Raw genomic sequence first — 26867 nt, 5'->3', positions numbered from 1 at the left:
TAGAGTATATTGTCAGATGTTTTGTTGTTTGAGAAAAAAATATATATTTCGGATCTCAATCAAGCCATAACTGGTTTGTCTAAACATAGCACGGTGGTGCAATTATAGCAATGGCTCATACACAGCAGCTTTCCAGGAGCTATCCTTGCACCTTAGTACAGAGCCATTGTAGTGCCAGTGTGTCAGTCCTATTGAAGACCACAGTGGGGGTCGACTGGAGTTATAAGGAGCAATCAGATTATGCACAAAGCAGCATACAACATAAACACTTTATTAAGAGACCAAATTAAAAGCAATTGAATATAGTACAGCGCAGTCCAAATTTAAAACACTGTACACATTAAGCCCATTGCATGCCCCTGGGAGGCTGCTAAACTAACTGTGTTTTGCTTGCAGTGCCTTTGTTGTCATGCTGTAGTTTTGCTAGGTCCTGTCCTCCTTTCTTTTCAGGAATCATTTACCCAGTTAAAGTGTTTCAATATATAAATACACTTTAAAAATTGCTGCAAGAATAGATTTCGGTTAATGTGTATATAGCCTTAGTAAAAGTAATGTTTCCCTGCTCCCTCTTTAGGGAATAGCCTTTTTTTTATCTCATCACATTTTGGGTTCTTACATTCAGTGATAAAGGACAGAAAAAAAAATCATTGTTTTTGGTCACAATATTTTCCAATGAAAATGTTTCAATTTTTTTCTGTTGCTTTATATGAGGGAAAAATTGTATCTTCATAAGGTGCTTTCATGCATTTGCATCTTCCATAAATCCACATATAAAGACTAGAAGTTTTTTATATCTGCTCCTGTATGAGTTTGAGAGTAAATGTTTCTGTGAGCAGTGGCCCTGGCTCCTGCATGATGATCTCCTGCAGGAGCCCCTCAAATGTCCCTCTGGACCCCCAGGTTGAGCGCCTCGCTCTCACTGCCCCCTGCCTCGTCCTCGCTGGGGATGTGCAGCCGCACCATCTCCGTGCCTCCGCCCACCTCGCTGGCTGGCAGGGCGCTGGAGGGAGCGGGGAGGCGGGCCAGCAGCCAGGAAGCTGCCCACATCAGGCAGAAGGTCGCCAGGGGAATGCCCACGATGATCCCTGCCACGGCTGCCATGCGCTGCAGCCCCCCTGTGGACACAGCCTCTTCCTGCATGTCCAGGTATTTTGGGTACACAGGCGGGAGGCAGCCGCCCTTCTCGGAGTCGAAGGCGGAGAAGGACGGGCAGCCCGTGCAGTTGTGGGCTCCGCTACCCCGACAAGTGTAGCAGGTGGGGTGACAGGCACGACACAACCGGATCGGGGTGCTGTTGAGGATCTGGGTCCACTCGTAGTGGTGGGGAGGGCAGGAGACCAGGCAGAGGTGGTTGAAGACATACAAGGGGTGCTGGCATTCTAGGAAACAGAAGAGAAAGAGAAAAGTGGCCAAAAATGTATATATATATATATATATATTATATAATTTATATAATATATCAACGATATATATATATATATAAACAATATTATATCATTTATTTTGGCACATATCTTATATCTGCATCACGTTATATAATTAACACATTTTGCTTCATAAAGTCGAATCAAACCTGTTCAAAATCTAACATTTAATACTGTGCTATTATAATGGTTTTCATTAGACTTTTGTTATATCAGTTTGTAATTTCTTTGACTACATGATGTTAAATAAAAGATCTCAACTATGTTCATATTGTTTTTTTTGTTTTTTTTTTTAAGTGATGTCTCATCCTAAAGTTTTAGGTGATGCAAAACTTTTGGCCAGAGCTGGGTTACTGAGTCCTTGTTCTTCGTGACTTTTTGACACTTCAGTCTTTTGGCAGCATGGTTATATACTGCTGCTGATTTTCATACCGCTATACACTGCAGTACAAGGGTGGCTCATCCTGCTCTTGTGCAGGACCCCCAGCACTGTTGCTGTGGCTCACCTCTGCAGCCCCCCTGCAGACTCCAGACCTTGCAATCGTGCACCACGCTGCTCTCCACACGGCGGGCCATCACATTCTCGTCCGTCCCGTACAGCTCCAGCAGGAAGCGTGTCAGGATGCCTGGGGGGTGGGGGGGGTGGGGATTAGAATCAGGGGTGTACAGAATACTCGTTACCCGCAGTCGCTGTTGCCTTTAAGACGTGTTTATCGGCAGGTATCCAATAAACCCATTCCTTAATGTGTTGATTTCAAAACAAACAAAAGCTGTCCTTCCCTCAGTTTGCAATGAAGTGTCAATCAATGGCAATTAACTTGGCAATGAAAAGTCAGTTTACGGTCTTTGTACACAGTGCGCTACTAAAAAATGTCAGTGCCCCAGATCAGAGGAAAATAATCTTCCAATCAGCTTTTGCAGTAGTCAATTTTTATTGATTGGTACTCAGTTGTAAGCGTGAGGGAAGGACAGCTTGTGTTTGTTTTGCAATCAACACAAGATGAATTGATTTATTGGACACCTGCTGATAAACACTTAGAGTACGAGTATCAGCCCCCCCGAATAACAATCCCTCTGCACTGACATCCCAACTGGGAACGAAAAAACTCCTAATGCATTCTGAAACGGTTTGATCTCTTCTCAGTGCCATTCTATAATGTATTCAATTGTCTCCAATTGAATCTGCTTCAGAAAACAATGATGACGGTAAGTATAACCTATTATAATTAATACAAAGATTTTAGAAATCACAATAGAATTTGCCACACACCTATTTGTAAGCAATCAGGATTTGTTGCAGACAGCTATTTGTTTCCATGTGTTTGTGTTTGAAGCTGTGCTCCAGCCCCCTACCTGTGTTCCTGTAATCCCCCTTGTTCAGCAGCTCCAGGGTCCACAGGCCCCTGGGGTCCTCGTCCCAGGAGTGTGTCGTCATGAAAGACCAGTCACTATAGCCCAGAGTCGACATGTCAAACGGCCTGAGAGGAGAAACGCACAGTCAATACACGTTTTCACAGTCGCCTACAGTGCCTGGCGCGTGGCAGGGTCCCGGCTTCAACAAGCTATGGAGAGTTCGGAAATCAAAATCTAGTAGAGAGTGCCTTTTTTTTCCTGTTGTAATAGCCAAATGGACTACTGAAGTATAAAGTGTGTGGTTCACCACTTTTAAACCTTCCCCTTTTTGTCATCTGGAAATACAAGATCCTCCCTGGGTTTGAATTAACACTATTTTCTGAGCACCACCCTCCATAGCTTTATAGAGTAATATTATTGAGATCCAAATGCAGCATTTTTTGAGTCTGGTTCCTTATTGCACTGTAGGTCATTGGAGCCACACAGTAGTCATTTTGACTGTTTATTTCCACCAGAACCCCACTGCATGCTGGGTAATGTGGGTAACTGAGAAATCCTGCATACACACCACAACATTATGAAGACCTCTGTTTGCTGATGCAGTCGCAGGGAAACAGATGCTGGGACTCATTATATCCACTGATGAATAGATCTTCGATGTGTGTGCCCCCCCCCCCCCCCCTTCCCGCTACCTGATCTCGACGAGAGTGGAGCGCGTCCCTCGTGGGCTGGTCAGTGTGATGGACAGGTCTCCCCGCCGGCTGTAGGTCAGGGAGAGGCGTGCCTGCGTGTGTTCCAGGGAGCGGATCCAGTCTGGAGTCCCTGCGCACGCCGACACGTTCCTGCTAATCACCAGCCTCCCCGGGATCGTCCTGCGGGACAAACACTCACTCAGCAGGGGGACAGTACTGGGGACAGACACACTCAGCATGGGGACAGTACTGGGGACAGACACTCACTCACCATGGGGACAGTACTGGGGACAGACACTCACTCAGCATGGGGACAGTACTGGGGACAGACACACTCAGCATGGGGACAGTACTGGGGACAGACACTCACTCACCATGGGGACAGTACTGGGGACAGACACTCACTCAGCATGGGGACAGCACTGGGGACAGACACACTCACTCAGCATGGGGACAGTACTGGGGACAGACACACTCACTCAGCATGGGGACAGTACTGGGGACAGACACACTCACTCAGCATGGGGACAATACTGGGGACACTGGAAACAGGCATGCTCACTCATTACCCCACTCACAGGGGAATGCAATAGGTTAGATGACAGTGTGTTGTGATTTCAAGTGAAATAAAACACCTTCTGAATCACATTAGTTTTACTTAGATGACAGTGTGATGATGGTCAAGTTCTCACAATAAATTAAGATACAAAATGTCCACATGAAGCCCTTGGTGTCTAGCGCTTAGTTTCTCTTTACTGCTCCTCATGTGGACCTGGTGGCCACCAGTTGAAACCCTGCTAACACTCTACAAGGTATTTGTACTTTTTTCCTGGTGATGTACAGTTTTTACATTCAGAGCAGACATCCAGCCCCTACTCAGCTGCGCCTGTCAGACACGGGTAATGCATGTTCTCACAGGGGGGTTCTGACCACCTCGATGAAGCACTTCCTCTGAGGTCGAACCGCCTCCCAATTCCTGGCCAGGTCCACCAGCTTCCCAGCATCCAACAGACCGTACCCGTAATGGTGGCTAACTAAAACAGAGAAAGAAAGGGAATTGTGGGCTACTGCCCTCCAGCCAGCCCCTCTGCTCTGGAACGAGAGACTTACAGTAAAGCTATCGTCTCAGTCTATTTAAGACCTAGTTCTTCAAATACAGCATTAGTCTAAATCTCTTGTGCTAAATAGGCCACGCTAGAGCAAAACTGCCCTACAGTGCAGGAAGTGATCTACGGTGTTCCAATGGGAATAAACATGATTGTAAACAAGGTTTGACCTCAGAGGGGTTGCAGTGGTAATTCTTCTGGTATCAGTGCTGTGTTAAGAGCCCCAGCCCCTCCTGCCCCTTTACTCACCAGGGCGCCCCACTCCGTTGGTGACCCAGTCACTGGCCTGCAGCTCTGCTGGCCGGGAGGCTCGGATCACCAGGTGCTGCATGTCCCTCCAGGTCAGAGTGGGGCTGGAGAGGAAACAAAGATCTGTCACGCAGGCTGCACTCTGATTGGATGCACAACAGCGTTGCCAGAAAACTGCCCTAACCCATCACACACGATTGAAGGTGAATGTCTGTAATTTATTTTGATGCCAGCACCCCTCAGTCCTGCAATGTGTTACTACACTAGGTTAAAACTCTTTCTGTATTTCTTGGGTCATTTCACCCGGAGAGTGAATTTGTCCCCACCCCTTCACTGGCTTCTTTCCTGTCAATAACCAATCAGCTGCTTCTCCTACTAACTGATATGCGTTTCAGCCAGTAACATATTTTGACCCGCATTGCTGAGCTGAAATGGCTCAGGGAGTACAAGTACAAACAGATAACCCAAGAATAAGACAAAGAAGTTTCATTTAACTTCCTGTTCTAAAATGAAAATACCTGTGTGCTGTAACGTGTGTTTCTTTCAAAACTGCACATTTGAGACGTATGTACTAATGGATGTGCAACATGGCTAAGATGTATGTAATTATGCTGTTAGCTACATGACTTTAACAAAGGTAGGATTGTGGATCCCAGAGTGTATAATATCTAGCAGCTGCGTTTCTCCAAGAAGAATCATTACTTTGCCTCCAGTGCCAGAGCAACAATCCCAGCAGCCAGCGGGGCAGACGCAGAGGTCCCTGTGTGCTGATCTGTGCAGCGCTGCCGAATGTCCGTGGTGATCTATGAAACAAGACGCAGGATCAATGGGGCAATCTACCCAGACCCAGCCACTGATCTGCTGTGTTGAGAGAGTCAATACCTTTTATGGAAAAAATAACAATGGGTTCATTCATCAGTTACTTAATGCACCCACTGCATTCAAGACCTTGAATCACATTCACTAGTTAGAAAAGTGTTCTCCCCCTTTCAAAACAAAGGGCACTGAACGCCCTCTAAAAGCCACCCTGCCTCTCGTGTCTCTTACGATCTTGCGGTCGTGCTGGCTGCCACTGCTGTAGGTGGTGGTGAGGGTGGAGGAGCAGGCTTCGCTGTACCAGGGCACGGTTCCCCTTTGAGTGGCACTGCCCACAGACAGCGTGTACATGCTGTTGGTGTAGCCGTCGCAGTTGCAGTTGTCGTAGCGGAACCCCCCGTTCCCTGAGGCCCAAAGGAAGATGGAGCCCAGGCCGCCCCGCCCCTGTAAGAAACAACAGCAGCCACGCCGGGTCCAAATCCTGCCATCTTAATCATCTCACACTGCCATGCCTACTAACTACTCTAGCAAACACTGAAAAGACTCCTCTTGGTACGCCTGCACCAAAGCTCATAGGGGAAGCATTGTGCACCGAAGCCTGTGTGCAACCATGATATGCTTCCCCACCTCGCTGCTTTTAAGAATGAAATGTTGCTGGAATAGTTAGCAGGCATGGCTAATAAATATCTAAGCACACATTAAAGGACCATAAACAGGTAGGAAATTAAATATTAGAAAAACGTGCAGGTATATACGACTAGTTTCACAGACTTAAGGTAACATGTCCAAGATTAATGCAATCCTGAGTCTGTGAAACCAGCCTGTCATATATAATAATCTCTTTAATAGAATATCCCTTTAATAGAACTGGTTGCAGAGCAGGATCTGTTTAGCTCGGCAAGGAAGGGTTTAGGGTCCTGGCTGCCACACTTTCAAACTAGACAGGAGTGCTGGAGGATGGGGTACGCACGTAAGTGATGCCCCGGAGGAAAGCCTCTCTAGCCAGCCTGCCTGGCCCGTCCACGGTCTTGCCGTTGTCCTCTGGCCCCCAGGAGGCGCTGTAGATGTGGATGTGCTGAGGGTTCAAGCTGAGGGAGCGAGCCTCCACAATGTCAGTCACATGGCCGTCTAGCATGCGCACACCTGCCGAGGGGACAGACATCACCGGTGAGCAAGCTGGGGTTTGCATGCTGTAGGAATCCAGTGCAAATAACCAGTCACGGCTGCTACTGTGTAGGACCAAGAGGCTGCAGTGAAGGGAGGAATCTGAATCTCTATGGTTGTAGCTGATATAACTGATATCATCTAGGGAGAGGGATGCTCAAGAAACATTTTCATGCCATTATAAATTGGCTGTTAAATCAACAACAAACCCAGGCAGGATCTTGTATGTTCACCCACTTCAGGTTATATTGCGAGCTTGATTAGCCACAGTGTATGGGTAACAAGCTCAGGTATGTTTTATTAAACTCATAGTAAAACCAGGAATGGATCAAACTGCTATGCAATAGGGGTCTTATTTCCATCCCTGGGGTGACTCCTGTCTTTAATTCCTAGCTTCTTCAAAAAGGAACCCTGCGACGTGTAAGGCTGTCTGTCCTGTACCTCCAATGCCAGCGCGGAACGCCACCCCGACTCCACACACGCCGTTGTTGGCGACAGCAGCGACCTCCCCAGCGCAGCGTGTCCCGTGCCTGTGAAGCACAGATTGCAGCTCCAGATTCTTATTAATAAACCCGCTGAGGGTTTCTTTTTTATATGAGAGGAATCACGTTGCACAGGCTTCACTTACCCACATGAAAAGATGCTGATGACATCAACTAGCTGCGATGGCTTCAAAAAGAATGGCTCATTTTCAAAGCAACTTATTGGATAGAAACGGTGCGATATTTACAGGACGAGCCCCTTTCCCTGAACCACATGTAAATATCCAATCAAATGGTCACTAATAAGCGCTGATTACTCAATCAAACCACTAACATCAGACCGGTGCGTCTTCCTGTCCCTCCCAAGTCACTGTCCTGGCCGGGGGATGCAGTCACGGGACAGGCCCATGGAACCCCACCTTACCGGTTCTCATCGTTGTCTGTGTAACGAGGCTGGGGGTCCGGATCATTGTCATTGATGTCATAGCTAGCATCAGGGTCCTGGAGATAAAGAGCAGTGTTTCTCATTAGTCTCACACAATTTACTAAGAGCTGATTCTCTAGGTTCTCTGTGTCATACACCTTATTAAATGATCTGCAGCAGCAATGCAGCAGTGATGTAATGATGCAGTTATACATAACAGAAAAAGCTAACTGCAATAGGCAGAGCCCTTCAAACAATCAAGATAAACGCCTAGTTAAACTCACACTACTGTGCAGTGCAAGAGTAGAAAAAGGATTGGATCTGTAAGCACTAGTAATGAAGAGGCTCACACACTGACTATAACACTGAAGTAAAGTTTATTTAATTTATCATTAGACATTACCCATGAATTAAAGTTTAGAGACTATAGCCCTTCCCATTTGATTAATTCAGGAAACTTTGATATTCATTCTTTTTTTATTAGAAAAGATTCATGAATGAAGGACTTTATTAAATCTGTCAAAACAGACATATTATTATTATTATTATTATTATTATTATTATTATTATTATTATTAATAATAATAATAATAATAAATAGGCAGTAATTGAAACAGTTGGCTGGACACTCACATAATTAGCAGCGAGGTCAGGGTGATTCTTCTCAATACCATCGTCCAGTATTGTGACCACAACCCCCCTCCCTGAATAGCCTCGCTCCCAGGCAGACAGCACATTCAGATTAAAGCCTTTGCTCTGTGAAAAAAGAGGGACACCACTCATTATCAGCATTCACAGGAACCGTCCCCAGGAATCGTCTCCAGGAATCGTCTCCAGACTTTACTAACACCAGCCGGAATGCTCAGAAGACCTGACATGGTTTTTTCTCAGTTCTTTAGGTCCAGCCTCTGGACTGGATAAAGTGTGAAGCTAGTAACACACCAGGTACCACTGCTGATTGAACATGGGGTCGGTCTTCTGGTTGATAGAATCTCTTCTCTTCCGGACTTTTACAGTCTGCTGCTCAAACCAGCGAACCTGTGGAGAGATATGGCTTCAGCTTATATAGATCCTGGACAGAGTCGAACATGAGTCTGGTATCAGGTATTTGGAACACAGCGTATACCACCTTGTGAACTATTCCATCTAGGATAATGCAAATGAGGATGTGAAAGATTCTATTGTATTCTGGATGCTGATCAAGTGGACGTGACTAACGTGGTTTAAGACCACGCCTGTGTTTTACAGTCACTAGTGTGTCTCAGATTTACCCTTGGGTGCTTTTTCAATCGCACATTGTGGCTGCTGTGCTCCCTGAGAGACGTCTGAGCTACTGCCCTGTGCTTCAGGTGGTAGTAATTATCATCTGGAAAAATCTGCAACACAAGTGGGGTTTAATGTCACTGTGGTGGTCAAGAATGGCGTATCCCCATATATTTCCAGCAATTCTTAAATGAGGGCTCATTATGGTTTTTCTTACTTCTTATTGACCCTTTTTTGTTTCTTTCAAAACTGCATGTTTGAGATGTGCGCAGCCAATGGAAGTGAAGGACAGGTGAGGTTCTTGACATTGTTTTATAATATACAGCTCTTTGAATCCTCTATATGCCTGTTGGTGTGTGTTATGCAACACATGCTGTGTATTACTTTGCTATGTAAATGGTATGCCTGACAGGTATTCTGTAATATAAGGTCCATTTCCCTCTTGCAAGCCACGCATTAAACCATTGCCGAGCAACATACACTCAAATACCTCCGGAGTAATTGTGGTTATCCAACCTGTCAAACCGCATCGTTTTTAAGAGAGCGTTTTTACCTTGCCCAGGCTGATAAATCCGTGTCTCTCTGCAATCTTGTAAGCCTCCTCGGGCGAGCCGACAATGTGGGCAGCCCAGCTATTCGTGTAGTAGATTTTTTTTTCAAGATATACTTTACTTATATGAACAAAAAATAGCAATCTAATCATGTTCATTATGCAGAACTTGTAGGAAACAGTACCGTGTTCATTCCCTCGTAGAACCGTATCACTAAGCAACACGGCATTATGTATAGTTTTTCATGTTATTTTTTACTCTGAACGACCACGACAAACGTCAGTTTTGTTTCGTGTGTAGAATTAACACTGCGAGTGGTTTGCAAAACATGAACTTCATTGCAAGCTGTTGCCTTTTGAAAGCGTTCCACTGCACGTGGTCAAAGCCACTAAATTCGCAAAGGAAAACAACCGCGTCTTAGCAACGCTCTGTGCCCCCTAGTTACACCACGCCCCTTTCGAGATACTTTTGGTACTTTATAATTTAGGAACATGTCTGAAAATAACCATAAAATCAAACTAGTTCAGTGCTACGGATCAACATATTACTGTTTACTGTTTCAGAAACACTGCAGATATGTTGAGAAATATATATATATATATATATATATATATATATATATATATATATATATATATTATATATATATCGATATTCCGTTGTCTATACGTTGCTCATAATGAACAGCTTACGAGTCTTACTGTTGTGTGCCGTTTGTAGTCTGTATTAGTGTTCATAGATTTATTCTACATTTTATGAACGGCAATCAGTTTAAAACAGCTATTATAATGTCCTACCCGCGTTAAGCAAACGACATATAAATTGTTATTAAATTCGGAGTTTTTAACACCCGTCATAATTATATTTCCTACCTGCATCCCAAATTAAATTAGGCAAACGTATTTTTTCCAACAGTGACCTTGGATAAAGTTTATAACTGTACAGGTGAAAGCAGAGGGTAAATGTCTACTCTGTAAGTGTGGGGTTTTGTATTAGGGAGGTCAGAATTAGACTTTTTGCGGTAGAAAGTGATACATTGTGGACGGACTGTTAAAGTTATATGTTTGTGTGGGCTTTGCTGCATTAATATTACAATGGGTGTTACAAGCAGTTTCTTGTTCACCGCTTGCTCACCAGAATAGTAATCCTTAACTGACCGTGGTAAAGCTTCAAGTGGACGGAACGTCGATATGTCCCCTACCCGGTCGGTGCCTAGTCACAGGTAGTCGGTGGTTAACAATTGTCGTCGACAGTTAGGTTTCCCTACGGTGGGGGGGGGGTGGGAGGTGGAGGGGGGCCACTCGCGCGTCACCGGGTCGAGTAAGCAAAGCGGATTGTGACAGTGAAGCTGAACAAAACCGTGTCAGCAGAATCGGTGATTTTGCAGGAGGTCCTATTATAAACACGCCGGCGCGTTTTTATTTATCTAGCTGTTTAATTATTTTTTTTACCTGCCAGTATCTGTCATTAACTTTGTTTTGTTTGGGGTTTGTTATAAGCATGTTCACCAAATTAAAAGAACGTTTTGAGAAGTTTCTTAACGAGAAGAACTTTGTAACAGACTGTCTCGCCAAAATAGAGGAGAAAACGGGAATCCACAGGCGTTATGTCGCCACAGGTGAGATCCGGGCATAGCCTGCCTAGATATGTGTTTGTGCAGTCGACATCTGTCGTTTTTTTCGTACATTTACCCACGCCTTGGAACTCAGCGAGGAGTATAGACACATATGTGGGTTATGTGTAATTATCATTTTAGTTTGCCTCTGCTCAATGTAAATAGTCCCATGCAGCGGTGCGTTTCTGCTTTGCATAACAGTCTTTGGGAGCGTCTCGACTCAAAGTTTCTTTTGTTCTACATGCATGCCATTAAAAATATAATAAGTATGATTTCTCATTAGGAAAGACAGGCGTTTTAGCACAGCTGTTCTGCGTTAAGGTAATGCTAGTACACTGCATTACACAGTAACGGATAATACGGTTGATGTTAATTTCGCATCTATAGTACTACGCCATTTTCATAGTCAGGATTAAGAGGCTTTGACTGTAGTATAATCCACGCAATCCAAAAGTCGCTTTGTCTTCGCCACCTGTTCAGATGTCATGTGACTGGTCAGACTGTGGTTTTGGAGATTGCAAAGAACATTCACTGGACGAGGAAAAAAAACAAAAAAAACACAGTCTGTTCTTAACCTGCGGTCTAGTGTATATTATCATTATGACACAGGGTGCACTTTGTGTTAGTATAAACTTGACAGCCGTCTAATTCAGTAGTAAAAATGGCTCAAATTATGTGAACTCTCTCTGTCCAACAAAGTGACAGAAGTTACAGAGAATAACCAGTCCTGTGTGTAATGTGTGTTTTTAAAGGTGTAATAGCCAGGGCTTAGCCACATCTCCTTTTAATGTTTTCAAAACAGTAAATTATGCATTCAACCATAATCCTAAAATTGAATCCATCCTAATTGCCCCATTTGATCCTACCCTGCTCCTGCCCCCCATTCCCAACCATGTGGGACTATAGTACAGGAGCTGGAGGAGTGTCATTGCATCTCATTATCAGACTCATTGCTGAGACCAGATCAAACTGCCCTCCAATGCACAGCCACAAATACCCAGGTGACTGTTTCAAAAGCAAACTGATCTCAGCCTGTGGACTGTAGGAGAGGGTGGTGAAACTGAGCCCACGGCCACCACATAAGGTGCCACTGCCTTGCATAACTATCTATTGATAGACCTATTATTTTGGGGTCTCCTGGCTGTAGTTGCAGCTGATGGTATATAGGGGGGAGGCTGTCTCAGAAGATCCCATACACAGAACAGCTTGGATCCGGTAAAGGCGTGCCGTGTGTAGTGCAATAGCCTGAAGGTTGCCTCCAGGCTATTCCACTGCCAACCGTCGACAGGAGCACCCAGGGGCGGAGAACAATTGGACGTGCACCGTCGGCCAGGGTGTCCTCAGCTCACCGCGCACAAAAGAGACAGCTCTACAAAGCTCTTGTGTAACAGAACAAGACAGAATTCAATGTAATAATTAGACATGATTGGAACAAAGACCTTGACTGGAGGGGCCATGGCGGTCAACCTCCACTGCACTGCACTCCACCCCGATGCACTGCACTTCACCCCATTGTACTGCACTGCACTCCACCCCACTGTACTGCACTCCTTCCGAACGGCACTGCGCTCCACCCCGCTGTACTGCTCTGCACCCCGTTCCACTGCTTTGCATTCCACTCCACTGCACTGCATTCCACCCCGCTGCACTGCGCTCCACCGCACTGTACTGCGCTGCGCCCCGTTCCACTCCACTGCACTCCACCCCACTGTACTGCACTCCTTCCGACTGCGCTGCTCTCCACCCCGCTGTACTGCACTGCGCCCCGTTCCACTCCACTGCGCTCCACCCCACTGCACTGCGCCCCGTTCCACTCCACTGCATTCCACCCCACTGTGCTGCGCTGCACTCCGTTCCACCCCACTGTACTGCACTGCACTCCGTTCCACTCCACTGCACTGCATTCCACCCCACTGTGCTGTGCTCCACCCCACTGTACTGCTCTGCACCCCATTCCACTCCACCGCACTGCACTCCACTCGACTGCACTCCTCCCCACTCCACTGTACTGCACTGCACTCCGTTCCACTGCACTGCACTGCATTCCACTCCACTCCACTGCGCTGCGCTCCACCCCACTGTACTGCTCTGCACCCCGTTCCACTCCACCTCACCGCATTCCACTGTACTGCACTGCACTGCACTCTACTCCACCCCACCCCACTCCACTTAACCATGGTGTTCAAATTCATTCTTGTTTTCATAATTACTGTTTGAGCCAAAATTTAGTTTGTCAGTTTATTAACATTAGTTGGTCAGTTAGTTTATTAAAAGTTAGTTTGTCCATTCGTTTGTTTTATAGTTTATTAACATATTCTTGCCCATTGCTTTTTTCTTATTCTGTTCATTTCATATGCTGATGCACGTGTGTCATGACATAGGTAATAAATACATTTGTATTTCTTGATTCCTGTCGTGATTGTCCTTGGCATGTTGTATTCGGTGGTCCACTCGGTCGTAGAGAACACTAGGCTTCCTATGAGGGGTGTTCTCTCAGCCAGAGACTATTTTGCATAAAGTTTTGTATTCAGTAAAGAGGAAGTTCCTGGCTATGAGCATGAAAGAACACCGCCTACATGCCCTGTTGTAATATTAGTTTGCTTTGTCCTCACAGAGTTTCTTATTTATCTGTTATTGCAAAACGAGTGTGTGTAATTTGGGCAATGAGTCGTATGCAGGTCCTTTACTGTGAAGTAACTGCTGATCTATCAGAAGGCTTTTAATGGATAATTAAACACTTGCTTTAGTTGAAATACTGGTTTGTGGAAATCATTTCCATATACAAATAGTGCTTATACACAGAGATGTTTCTTTCTTGTTAATAAACAATAGAATCCATCTTGCCCTCCAGTGGAATAGTGGGTGCGCCCAACTTGTTTACCCAGTTCACATGACCTAAATAATGTGAGATCCACACGTGTTGAAGACGTGACAATTGCATGTTGATCAGGGATTTATAGAGAGTGAAAAGGCTAGCGAGATGTGGGATCGATACCAGGTATGATTAGGTAGTGTTTGCATGGGAATTTAAGGCTTGACGGCTCTGCTTTGTCAGTGGGTTAAGTTGGCCATGTGAGAGAGAGAACGTGATTTAGCCCATTTTACATACTAGTCCATTTATATTGCAAAGCTGTTTAACGAGGTAGAAATAAATATTCGTTACAAATCCGAGCATGCTATTGAAGCACCAGCCAAAACGTTGGCCCTTAATTTAGTGGTCGGTTTGGATTGAATTTCATCGTCACCTGTTTTTAGGGGCAATTGTGGTTTAACCACATGGTTGATGAAGCCAGGGTGATTCCCAGTGCTGTAAAAGGCTCTAATAAATCACGGCAATGGCTTATCTCTTTGGGGTAATTGACCCCTTTTTCTTTAACATTGTTGATTTGAGTGTTTTGAAGGTGAATCTAACAGGCTGCTTTCTGATTTAAGATCATAATTAAAGATGGAATGGAAGGGTGTACAGTAATATTCGTTTTTGGATAGCAGATTGAGCCATTCCATATTTTAGTGATATCCTAATTTGAGCCCCTACGCATCTTTTGTACACAATTAGGACAGGAAAATCTGGAGTGACTCGGACTACATGTGTAACAAGAACAACTGCAGTGAGAGACCTGACACGCTGGGAACACATGCACTCTGAGTCGGGTATTCTGCAGCGTGGCACTCTGTGATAAGTATAGCTCTGTTGTCCTTCAGTGACATGTTGCAGCAGAGTGCAAGGGGAGCCTATAATAAGCCTCCAGGAGAGGGCTCTGCTTGCACTGGGGTTATTGAGGGGAGTCTGTGTGATTTCAGCAGGCAGTAAGTCAGAGACTTGGTGGGTGGGGGGCCTGCACTGGCTTTGGTGGCTCCTGGGTGAAGTCTCTGAAACTCTGAAAAAGAACATTCTAAAATTAAGAAAAAAAAACTGTATATATTTTTCTTTAACAGTAGTTTGAGTACAATATTAGTTTTTGTGATTTCTAAGAAGTTAATACTTTGTGTTAGGGTGTGTCTTATTACAGAAATCATTTTGCACATTTGAGTCATCTCAGCCTCCCTCCTCGCTCCCAAACTGCACTACACGACTTCTCTAATACAACAAGACACAATCTACACATGGCAAGTTGAAGTGATTGTGATGACGCTGCTTGATTGCTAATGAATGCTAATGGATTGCTTGTCTCTTTACAGGAAGTGTGTCGTTCATCGGCCTCTATCTCATCTTCGGTTATGGCGCTTCCCTGCTGTGTAATTTAATTGGGTTTGTGTATCCAGCTTATTTCTCGTAAGTATTGGCTTTCCTTTATGTTTCTATAAACTCAGGTTATGGTTTCTGTCAAAGGGAGTGCTAACCAAGGCCTCATTATTATTAACCCTAATGTTTGTGCTGAAATATCTTCTTGGCTTATTTCCCTTTATTGAGGATCTTCACATTAATTCAACCACACTGTGGCTTTGTGAGTCTTAGTCTGCTCTTCTCAATACCAATTTCCTTCCTGTGTTGGACTCACTAGATTGATTTTTAAAGCCTTGGTCAGCCTTGGTCAGTCATTCTTTATTTGGAATCTGTGCTCCACTAGAAAGATGTATTTGTTTTTCTACTTGGCTTTGAGCTTGTTCAAAGATTGTCCGTACCTCCTGAATACAGAAACAGTGTGTGTGTCTATATATATATATATATATATATTATATATATATATATATACACACACACACACACACAGTACCAATCAAAAGTTTGAGTACACCTGCTTGAAACCAGGTTTTTCATTATCTATGCTTTTAACTGTATAAACTTGTCTATAAACACTTAATATTTCATTACATGATACGTGTACTTATATAAGCTGATAATCATAAGTGAATTGCATTAAAAAATTTAATTTTTAAATGAAAATGTAAATCTTGTCAATTTCAATGAAACAGTCACCCAAAACAAGGGGATTTCAGTCTGAAGCCCAAGTCAGTTAAAAGTCTGAAATGTGTATAACACGGTGTTAGAACACTGGCCTGAGTATAAAAGTGTCTTTGTTAGATGTTCTCTGTGTTAACTAGCATGTTACCTAATTAACCTTTTGTCACCAATTATTGTTAACAGGTGAGGGTCCATGATTACTATAAATATAGGTAGCATAGGCACAAGTTTGTCATTCCGGAATGTAAGCGAACAGAAAATGGCAAAATTCGCTCAGTGAAGCAAAGAAAAAAAACTTTTAAAAAATGAGGGTCAATTTAAGAGAAATCGCAAGAACTTTGCAAGTGTCTGTAACTGCTTTGGCCAAGACCATCAAACGATTTGAAGAACCTGGAACTCATGAGGACCGAACAAGGTCAGGCAGGCCAAGGGTGACCTTAGAATCAGAGAACAAGTTCATTCAAGTTACAAATCTGCGAAACTGGCGATTAACTGCCCCTGAAATACAAGCTCAGCTAAATTCTACTAGAAGTACAGATGTTTCAACATCAGTTGTTAAGAGTGCAGAATAAGAGGAAGAGACTTGCCTGGGCCAAAAAACATAGAAACTGGACGTTTGAGGAGTGGAAGTCTCTTATGAGTCAAAATTTGAAATATTTGGGTCCAACCACAGAGTATTTGTAAGACGCAGAGAGGGTGAGCGCATGAGTTCTGCATGTGTGGTTCCCACTGTCAAGCATGGAGGAGGCAATGTCATGGTCTTGGGTTGCTTTGCTGGTGACAGAGTTGGTGATCTTTACCAAGTTCATGGCAAGCTCAACCAGCATGGCTATCATAGCATACTTCAGAGGCATGCCATTCCATCAGGATAATGGCTAGTTAGGCAGTCCTTCATTCTTCAGCAAGATAATGACCCGAAACACACTTCAAAGTTGTGCAAGAACTATCTGGCGAAGAAGGAAAGTGAAGGACAAATCAATCGAATGACCTGGCCTGCCCAGTCTCCAGACCTCAATCCCATAGAACTTGTATGGGACGAACTGGACAGAAGAGTCAAAGCAAAGCTACCTACAAGTACCCTACATCTCTGGGAATTGTTGCAGAAGAGCTGGGAAGACATGTTGGGTGATTTCCTGCTCAAACTTGTTAACCCAATGCCTTGTGTTTGTGAGGCTGTTATTAAGGCAAAGGGTGGCTATTTTGAGGAATCCAAGATTTAGAGACAATTTTCAATTTTCTTGACCATTGCTTTGATACGCCTTATGTTTTGTTTTGTATATTGTAACATGTGTTTTCATTTTCAAGTATTTACTATACGATGTAAAACATTGTAAATTATGAAAAAAACCTAGTTTCCAGCAAGTGTACTCAAACTTTTGACTGGTACTGTATATAACTCATTTACAGTATTTGCAAGTATTTTTTAGTTAAATGTTCTTACAGTGGCTTGTGAAAGTAATGACCCCCCCTTGGCATTTTTCCTATTTTGTTGCCTTACAACCTGGAATTAAAATTGATTTTATTTGGATTTCATGTAGTGGACATACACAAAATAGTCCAAATTGGTGAAGTGAAATGAAAAAAATAACTTGTTTCAAAAAATTCTAAAAAATAAATAACAGAAAAGTGGTGCGTGCATATGTATTCACCCCCTTTGCTATTAAGCCTCTAAATAAGATCTGGTGCAACCAATTACCTTCAGAAGTCACATAATTAGTTAAATAAAGTCCACCTGTGTGCAATCTAAGTGTCACATGATCTGTCACATGATCTCAGTACCACTAAGCAAGGGGCACCACCACGCAAGCGACACCATGAAGACCAAGGAGCTCTCCAAACAGGTCAGGGACAAAGTTGTGGAAAAGTACAGATCAGGGTTGGGTTATAAAAAAATATCCGAAACTTTGAACATCCCACGGAGCACCATTAAAGCCACTATTAAAAAATGGAAAGAATATGGCACCACAACAAACCTGGCAAGAGAGGGCCGCCCACCAAAACTCACGGACTAGGCAAGGAGGGCATTAATCAGAGAGGCAACAAAGAGACCAAAGAAAACCCTGAAGGAGCTGCAAAGCTCCACAGCGGAGATTGGAGTATCTGTCCATAGGACCACTTTAAGCCGTACACTCCACAGAGCTGGGCTTTACGGAAGAGTGGCCAGAAAAAAGCCATTGCTTAAAGAAAAAAATAAGCAAACATGTTTGGTGTTCGCAAAAAGGCATGTGGGAGACTCCCCAAACATATGGAAGAAGGTACTCTGGTCAGATGAGACTAAAATTTAGCTTTTTGGCCATCAAGGAAAATGCTATGTCTGGCGCAAACCCAACACCTCTCATCACCCCGAGAACACCATCCCCACAGTGAAGCATGGTGGTGGCAGCATCATGCTGTGGGGATGTTTTTCATCGGCAGGGACTGGGAATCTGGTCAGAATTGAAGGAATGATGGATGGCGCTAAATACAGGGAAATTCTTGAGATCTTCCAGAGATTTGAGACTGGGACGGAGGTTCACCTTCCAGCAGGACAATGACCCTAAGCATACTGCTAAAGCAACACTCGAGTGTTTTAAGGGGAAACATTTAAATGTCTTGGAATGGCCTAGTCAAAGCCCAGACCTCAATCCAATTGAGAATCTGTGGTATGACTTAAAGATTGCTGTACACCAGCGGAACCCATCCAACTTGAAGGAGCTGGAGCAGTTTTGCCTTGAAGAATGGGCAAAAATCCCAGTGGTCAGATGTGCCAAGCTTATAGATACATACCCCAAGAGACTTGCAGCTGTAATTGCTGCAAAAGGTGGCGCTACAAAGTATTGACTTTGGGGGGGTGAATACTTATGCACACTCAAGTTTTCTGTTTTTTTGTCTTATTTCTTGTTTGTTTCACAATAAAAAATATTTTGCATCTTCAAAGTGGTAGGCATGTTGTGTAAATCAAATGATAAAACCCCCCAAAAAATCCATTTTAATTCCAGGTTGTAGGCAACAAAATAGGAAAAATGCCAATGGTGGTCAATACTTTCACAAGCCACTGTGTGAAAATGGTAGCACTGCAATGAATGAACCAGTTCCAGTATACAGTACTGTACAAACCCAGTACAACTCGTATAGTTTGATTGAAATAAGAATTCATAAAATAACTACAGCGTTATTTTTACAAAAACAATCCAACCACAAACTGTTGACTGTACTTTTAGTTATTGGCTTGTACTGTCTAATTTGACAGCTTAAATAGCAAAAGTTAACAAAGTATATACAGAATTAACTCTGGGGGAACAATAAAACAACTCAGTTTCTCACAGAAATCAAGCATTGTCGATTGTCTCACATGTAAAAACACGCGCTTTGACAGTTCAGCTGACAGGCTTGTTATCCAGAATAACCTGAGCTTTAAAACCAGTTGAATGGGAACTCATTTTTCGCTTCTCGCTCACTGTGAACTGATAGTGTAACCAGCTACCCTTGGTAGTTGAGAATGAATGAATGAATGAATGAATGATCCGTTTCCAGTCCAGCGAAACAAGTGTGTCGCGTATAGTTCAGTCACGTGAAACGACAGTGTCGACTTACCCACTAGTGTTTTTGATAGTTTTTATCCCGTCGCTTCCGGTAATAAGAGTCGAGTTATGAGTAAAGCAGGGTGTTAAATTAAAAAATGAAAAGGCAGGATGCATATATTTTATATGGAGAAAATCTGGGATGAAGACTGTCTGTCGAATTAAGCGAAGGTGTCGAGTTATCCAAGGTTGACTGTATGTAATGTTATACCTTTCAGCTCTGCTGGCTGGAACTGGTGTGGCTGACAGATTTAAAAGGTCACAGTCTTGCATGATTTCAGTGCAGTCAGGAACCCAGACAGATGGGCAAACAACAAGGCCTTCTCGCAGCAAGCTCAAAGCCACATTGAGACAGCTCCTGATTTATTTTAAAGTAGTGGAGCGATATATGCAGAACCACTCCGTTACTGGAGGTATTACCTTACATATTTAGGAAGGTTATAAAAAGCCCCTTTTGAAAATATTCCTCCCTCATCAAAGCCTTCGGCCTTCGTTATGCTGCTCATCCTCCTGCTTTCCCAGGAATGTAACCAGCAAGCTCTGCTGTAGCGCTGGAAAGCAAAACATAAATGTAAACAAAAAAAATGTATGTATTTTCCAACACGCTTTTTCAGCTATGCAGACCTGATATTGTCACACCATAGATGCACAAGGTACTGAAACTAAATAAATAAATACATTCTCTTCGGCTCAGACGTAAAACCGAGGTCCTATTGTAAGTGACTCTGCAGCAGCAGTTGTGATGCATAGTTCACCCCCTAGTCTCTAGGTCGCTTTGGATAAAAGCATCTGCGAAATGATTAATTCATTTGAAACCTTACTGGGAGGGCTCTATCTTTGAGTCGTCAAAACAAAACCAAGCTGTCTTATTGGCGGTCCCAGTGGATTTGGGAACCGCTAGCACAGACTCCCTCCTTGTTTGGCTGGGGAGGGCAGTGTGTGTGTGTTGATAAGCCAGTGCAGTGGTACAGTAACGCGCCGTGTCACCCCGCAGGATTAAGGCTATTGAGAGCAGTAACAAGGAGGACGACACCAAGTGGCTGACTTACTGGGTGGTGTATGGTATCTTCAGCGTGGCCGAGTTCTTCTCCGACATCTTCCTCTACTGGTTCCCATTCTACTATGCTGGGAAGGTAAGGCAAAGGACCGGATGAGATAATATCGTTGATTGAGTATCTTGAAGATGGATCTATCAGGCTGCTTTTCTAATCATTAAAAAACATAATAAGGTAGAGTATAATTCATTTTGAGTAGAAGTTTGAGCCATTCCATATTTTAGTGTTATCTTAATTTTGATCCACAACGCATCTTTTGTACACAATTAGGAATCGCATTTATTGCTTTTAAATTTCTTTTGCTAATACATAAATCATGCCAGCATGCTCCTGAATCTGGCTGGTGGCTGGTCTGTGGAAAGGATAGCAGCCTCAGTTGAGTTCCCTGCCTGTGTTTCTCAGTGCTATTAGCCTCTCCACCTCAAAGCCTGGTCCTGTTGGAGGGAAGGTTGGGCTGGCCAGTGTAGGTTGTGTTTGAAGTGCTCGTTCCAGCTGTGGTGACTGATCTCTCTCTCTCCTCTCCTCTCCCCTCTCAGTGCGTGTTCCAGCTGTGGTGACTGATCTCTCTCTCCTCTCCCCTCTCTCAGTGCATGTTCCAGCTGTGGTGACTGATCTCTCTCTCCTCTCCCCTCTCTCAGTGCATGTTCCAGCTGTGGTGACTGATCTCTCTCTCCTCTCCTTTCCCCTCTCTCAGTGCGTGTTCTAGCTGTGGTGACTGATCTCTCTCTCCTCTCCCCTCTTTCAGTGCGTGTTCCTGCTCTGGTGCATGGCTCCAGTTGCCTGGAACGGCTCTCAGATCCTGTACAAGCGCCTGGTCCGCCCCTTCTTTCTGAAGCACCAGGCCTCTGTGGACAGTGTGGTGAACGACCTGAGCGGCCAGGCCATCCACGCAGCCGAGAGCCTGACGCGGGGAGGTATGGGGGGCTCTGCCACCCTATAGCCATAGCCATTTAACATCATGTATTCAAACAAACTACAAAATGAGATTGCAAGCCATAATGGCAATACAGTATTTCATGTTAGATTTCGAATGTTTTTCAATTTTTGTCAGCTTTTCATTAAGTATATGGAGAATTATAAAGTGGTATGTAATTCAATATGTTCGCGTAACATTATTTTGCCGGTTTCTTTCGACTTTCTGAAGAAAACACATTAATTCTATAGGGTGATGCTAAACATTACTATAACATAACTGTAGACCAAATCCACTTTTTGAATAGTTTCTTCAAGCAATTCAAGCGACAAGGATCAGCCCCCACTTTACTAAATCTTATGTTTAAACAGAAGCATTATCTAAATTTTACAATGTTATTCTAAATGGAATAAAAATTTATTGAAACTTTTCACTGAGCGCACCGTTAGTAAATCACATCCCAATTCATTATTACAAATAGACAGGTCTGAGTCTTATTTTAAGGAGCATACTCGAGTCGTTTCATTTTACTCTCGTACTCTCTTGCCTGTATGTGTATTCGAGGCTGTGTTTGACCCCTCTACCTAACGTGGAGAGTAGCACTCTGCTTCCTGTAATGCGGTGATGCTCCAGTCCTGTTTGTATTAACCACTTTAAACATCAATGCATTTCTCCCTTCCCCCTGATTTACTCCTTGTGTTTTGTTTGCCTGTTTTGTTTTCTGGCTGCAGTTCTGCACACTCTGGTTCAAACCAAGACCTTGCTGCCTGCAGACACAGGCCCTAAAGAACTGCCTGCCACTTCTGTATGTAACTAACTACTGCTTGGTGTCCAGCACACACATAGTTAGTGCGTTTCCATCTGCAGGGCTCATCTTGTGCTACGCTAGCCCTGAACTATGCTCTCTGGCCTGCTTGGCACCAGTAACATTAATTGTAGCCCATACATCAAATCTCCGATTGTCATATTGGAGGACATTATTACACTGTCTGCGAATCTTACAATCTGTTTTAAAATATCCAAATCAATTGTCTATACATAAAAATAAAATACTACTTACTAGGTAATTGGTCTTTACTTGTGTTAAGTGCCTAAGTATATGTCTGGAGAGCATTTAAATATATGGCCATGGTTACCTGTCCTGAAGATATTATTGCTGAACTGGGACTGAATTAGAAAATGAAGTGTGCATCATGGGATATAAGGTCCACTGCACTGCCATTACCGCACACTTGCACCTGTTTAGTTGCACATGCGGTTCAGTTTTATAAGAACTCTGTTCAGTTTTAGGGCAGCACTGTTTTAGTTTGCAGATGGAAACGGAGAATGTAGGAGAGTCTGTGTGTTTGTAATGACCCTTGGTTAATTGACATGCAATAGGATTGATGGTTTATTATATGCTTACATCAGCAATACATCTGAACTGGTATTCAATTGTGGGTCCTTCAACTGCAACACAGCATCTCCTGGGTAATCCCATTTTAATGAGGCTTGTGAAAGGAGGAACTCTCTGATGTTCTGCAAAAGAGAACATTTTGCATCTTCAAGGTCAAGCCTGTGTAGCTGTAAAGAATAGGCCGAACGCCCAGATTGCAGAAGGTAATTCTAAACACTGGCTCTCTGCAGCAGGGTGGAAACTGTCTGGGATTAGGTAGGTGATTCACATCAGAGAGACTCTGTCTCCAGCCCTTTTGATTGCAGCAGCCTGGGCTAATCAGCGCAGGGGCACACTAAACCCCTCTCTTGGTGGGAGGTGTCTGCAGGCTGTTTCTAATTGCTCTCGGCCCCTCCCCCGGACATCAAAGCCTCTCTGCTCAGCCCTCATTCTTTGTAGTTGCAGGGGCTGAGGTTAGCTTTATCTGTGAGAACATCAGTGTGCATGTATAGAGTGAATAGTGAACAAAGGGTGCTCTTCACAACTGGCTTTCTCATCCTTGCTTTTGTATTTGTTGCTGTTTTTTGTTTGTTTTATGCATACAGTATAAAATTATAAACACATGCATTTGTGTTACTAGGTTAATTGGTACACAGAGGAGGAAGAAGAGAAACAGTGCTGAAGTTTAAATCTAGTACCAATAGAAACATTTAAACTACATGCATTATTTTAAACTAAACATATACAAATCCGTCTTTGGCAGGAAAATAGGTAGTCTGTAATTCAGATTTATCCAAGTTTCCCTCTTCGGGGAGGGAAAACATATTTTTTTGGTGAAAGAAAAAATATAATAATGATTTTTAAAAATAAATAAATAAATAAATCTATAACTGAAAGGATTGAAAACCACCTAAAACTATATTTATAACATTACTTGGTAGGTTTTGATTTCACAAATTGAGTAGAAGTGTTAATTTACTTAATTTCAATCTGCATTTAGTTTTTGCTTCCAGCTGTCAATATGTTTAAGAACTGCAGCCACTCCTGTCAATGTGGTTCACTCTGTTTCAATTTGGTGTTTCTTGTGTTTTATCATCTACTCTCCATTGTAGCCTGATCTGGCAGTAGACTGAGCTGTAGCCTGGTAGCTTATTAAATATAAACCCAGCCCGTCTCATCCCTAATATGAGACAGCTGGCAATACATTGGCTTACAGCTCCTCCAACATAGAGAGCTCTCTAGCTACAGTCTCAGTCACTTTCTCTTAGTGGTGACATGTATGTGCACAAGAAAACAATGCAGAATTTACAAAAAATGTAGTACTTGAATGAAAACCCTGGTCTATACAAGCATAAAGAAACCTCTTATTTTGCATGCAGTACTTTCAGGTAGTCGAAGTGTAGTTCCTAGTTCATTTCACATCAGTAAAGTCTTTGGGGTCAAAGCATGGTTGGTTAATGACAGGAAACGAGGCATTGAATAGGTGGACAGGATTATAACAGTATAACACTGGACTACCTAAAAGTAAGCAAAGGTACCAGATATAATTAAAAAAAGGAAAATACACGTTTGCTATACATTTTCAAAATCGCTGAATTTGGAGAGCTCTGATCCCTAGAGCAAGCTTTGCATCTGCTTGGCATGGAGGCTTGAATAGTGTGATTCATTGGGAATGAGATCCAGTGAACACAAAAAATGCTACAGCTCTCAACACTTATTAATTGAATTATAGAGGAAGGTATAGGGTGGGACTTGTTTACCAGACAATGCATCTGCTGGCATTCGACAGGGGTGAGCTGAATTCTGCATTGTGGTTGCCAGCATTGAAAAGCAGTTTAAATGTGATGCACCATGTGGTACTAACTCATACATACTGTTAAAACGTGGGTCCAGATATGAATGGAACAAGTGGCAGCCGCTATTAACCATGTATTAATAAATGCAGTTTCCAGGCAAACAGTCTATTTAATTGACCTCGACAGTGGCGAATTTAAATCCCACCACTGTTGAAATATCAAATATTACCAGCATTGGCATTTTACTTTACCAGATGCTTTGTTTAACACTTGTGGTTATTTTTTTGTTTGTTTGTTTGTTTCAGCAACCAGACTAGTCACAGACCACGTCCTTGCCCATCCAAAGTCGCAGTGATTGCACAACTGAATTGAGAACTCCGAACTCCTGCTTTATAGACTTGAAGAAGCAAGCCAGAAAACTTGTTTGCGTGCTCACAGACTGATATGAACCCCTTCTTGTACCCCTGCCTCACACTCACACAATCACCAATTCAGATTCAAGTTAACAGTTGTACATCAGATACTGTCATGGCACACTCTTGTACTAGTTTCAGTAGCTGCAGCAGTTCATCTCCCCTCCCCCTATCACTTCTGTAGTGGCCTGTTGCAATACAGATTGACCTAATTCATTTTGTGTTATTTGTTTAACCTTTATTCATTCAAGACTCCTACAGTTACACCTGTCCATATGGTACAGTCACCCGAATAAGTAGCTGGTTAATCACAACAATGAAATGAATCCAGTGAAAGTTTAATTGCAGTGTGTGAAATTAACTGTTTAAACAAGAGCTCATACCTCACACACAGACACACACACATACATTCACAAAGAGCTTGGAAGACTTCTTCCCACGTAGCTTTAATGAAAAGATTTCAGTGTATCCAGTGATCAGCACCAGTACCTCTCACAAGCACAGCACACAATGCTTTCATTCAGGGCAGAGTGTGTCCGCTCAGCATTACCAAACACCCCCTTGTGACTTCTCACTTCTTGTCTGTCTTCTGTGTACAGATTTCTTTTTAATCCTAATGGCGTTTTTATTCAGACGGCCAGGGGAACATTTATGAGCTGTTGCAGCTACTGGGGGGGAAAACCTACAAACAGAACCACGATTCCATCTGTAAACCACATACCAGTGATCCTCGCTTGTGCCAGTCCAGCCCTTGATTGTGAATGGAGTGAAAGAGACACACCTGAGTACCACTGCTATGTAAAATATGGTTTTCGCAAACATCTCAATGCACTGGAATATTCTATATTATAATGCATAGATTTTTTTTCAAAGTTTTGGCAGGGAAACTTCTCAAACCCCATACAGTTCACACAGCTGTTTTAAAAAAAATTCTAAAAATGAAATTCAAAAATCGTGACAGACTTGGATAAACTTCAGTGCTCTACAGTATCATTCAAGTAGTTTTCTAATAACACTTATAAGTACACTTTTGAAGGCACTAACTGAAACGTTTGACTACTTGACTTAGTTTCTTAGATGTTTAGCTTGATATTTTTGACAGTAATTGAAAGTTATGGGTGAGTGTTTTAACAATTATAATACTGATAATGAATAAAGAAGAATTTCTATTAATGGAACGTACATGTAAATGAAGGCTTTATTTGCTGTAAAAAAAAAAAAAAAAAACTTTATATTATCTTGTTAAAGAGAATTTGTTTTTATTTCAATCAATAAAACTGAATAAAAAAAACAAAACTTTTCCCTTCCTCTCTCACTAATATTTCTATTTGCTTTGAGATGTTGGTGTTTAATGACAAACAAGCTAGGCTGTGTGCATAGATAATTTATTGCAGCTGTAAGATCATTGTTTGAGCATGCTCTAGATAGGAGCTGCCTCCAACAAATCTGGAGAAGGAATAGCAATGAATATTTGTTTTACAGTTTGGAAAAAAAAATATTATTCCCTAATCATATTTTCAACTTCTGCCAGCCCTGTAGTAAAGATTTACAGTTTTTTATTTTTTTTATTTTTATTAATTCAAAACCCATTAAATAGCCTGTAGCTTCACATTTCTTTTTTTTTTAGTTTCTCTACTGTTTTCCTAATTTTAATATTTTTTGCAGGTAGTTCTTATTGTAAGTAACTACTAAAATATTGTGGTTTTCGTCAGT

At 42.9% G+C, this 26867-nt stretch overlaps 3 protein-coding genes across 4 annotated transcripts in view; 1 reads left to right on the top strand and 2 right to left on the bottom strand.

The window, feature by feature from the left end:
* Positions 1-876: 876 nt before the first annotated feature.
* On the bottom strand, positions 877-9676 carry LOC121300510 (proprotein convertase subtilisin/kexin type 4-like). Its single transcript, XM_041229077.1, has 15 exons — positions 9527-9676; positions 8982-9086; positions 8653-8748; positions 8344-8466; positions 7711-7787; positions 7246-7334; positions 6611-6783; positions 5872-6084; positions 5527-5627; positions 4825-4928; positions 4386-4503; positions 3470-3649; positions 2778-2902; positions 1931-2050; positions 877-1379 (listed from the first exon to the last, which is right to left on the bottom strand). The coding sequence occupies exons 1-15, from the start codon at positions 9674-9676 to the stop codon at positions 877-879; spliced, it is 2277 nt and encodes a 758-aa protein (XP_041085011.1).
* A 1185-nt stretch (positions 9677-10861) lies between these two features.
* LOC121300455 (receptor expression-enhancing protein 6-like) lies at positions 10862-26361 on the top strand. 2 transcript variants are annotated; one of them, XM_041229034.1, is made up of 6 exons: positions 10862-11142; positions 15319-15412; positions 20597-20735; positions 21403-21571; positions 22302-22375; positions 25047-26361. In XM_041229034.1, the coding sequence occupies exons 1-6, from the start codon at positions 11025-11027 to the stop codon at positions 25056-25058; spliced, it is 606 nt and encodes a 201-aa protein (XP_041084968.1). In that variant the 5' UTR covers positions 10862-11024; the 3' UTR covers positions 25059-26361. The 2 variants fall into 2 exon arrangements, with proteins under 2 accessions (XP_041084968.1, XP_041084966.1); XM_041229032.1 differs by lacking the exon at positions 22302-22375 and having other exon boundaries at positions 10924-11142; positions 25047-26360.
* Positions 25804-26867, bottom strand: part of LOC121300509 (adenomatous polyposis coli protein 2-like) — a 21363-nt gene continuing 20299 nt past the window's right edge. Inside the window, exon 8 of the mRNA XM_041229076.1 lies at positions 25804-25836. Coding sequence (XP_041085010.1) covers positions 25804-25836 — 33 coding nt within the window. The remainder of the gene's footprint in view (positions 25837-26867) is intronic.

This window comes from Polyodon spathula, chromosome 26 (assembly GCF_017654505.1).
Source record: "Polyodon spathula isolate WHYD16114869_AA chromosome 26, ASM1765450v1, whole genome shotgun sequence".
NCBI classification, from domain to species: Eukaryota; Metazoa; Chordata; class Actinopteri; order Acipenseriformes; family Polyodontidae; genus Polyodon; species Polyodon spathula.
This window is presented reverse-complemented; position numbering and strand designations above follow the sequence as displayed.

Bases quoted from the DNA above. Each gene is read 5' to 3' on its own strand.
- LOC121300510 (XM_041229077.1), bottom strand. From the start codon at position 9,676: ATGATTAGATTGCTATTTTTTGTTCATATAAGTAAAGTATATCTTGAA. The intron at 9,087-9,526 runs GTAAAAACGCTC...CTTGTGTTGCAG, and splicing joins GATTTATCAGCCTGGGCAAG to ATTTTTCCAGATGATAATTA. The intron at 4,504-4,824 runs GTGAGTAAAGGG...TCTCTGTTTTAG, and splicing joins CAACGGAGTGGGGCGCCCTG to TTAGCCACCATTACGGGTAC.
- LOC121300455 (XM_041229034.1), top strand. From the start codon at position 11,025: ATGTTCACCAAATTAAAAGAACGTTTTGAGAAGTTTCTTAACGAGAAG. The intron at 20,736-21,402 runs GTAAGGCAAAGG...CCCCTCTTTCAG, and splicing joins CATTCTACTATGCTGGGAAG to TGCGTGTTCCTGCTCTGGTG. The intron at 21,572-22,301 runs GTATGGGGGGCT...TTCTGGCTGCAG, and splicing joins CGAGAGCCTGACGCGGGGAG to TTCTGCACACTCTGGTTCAA.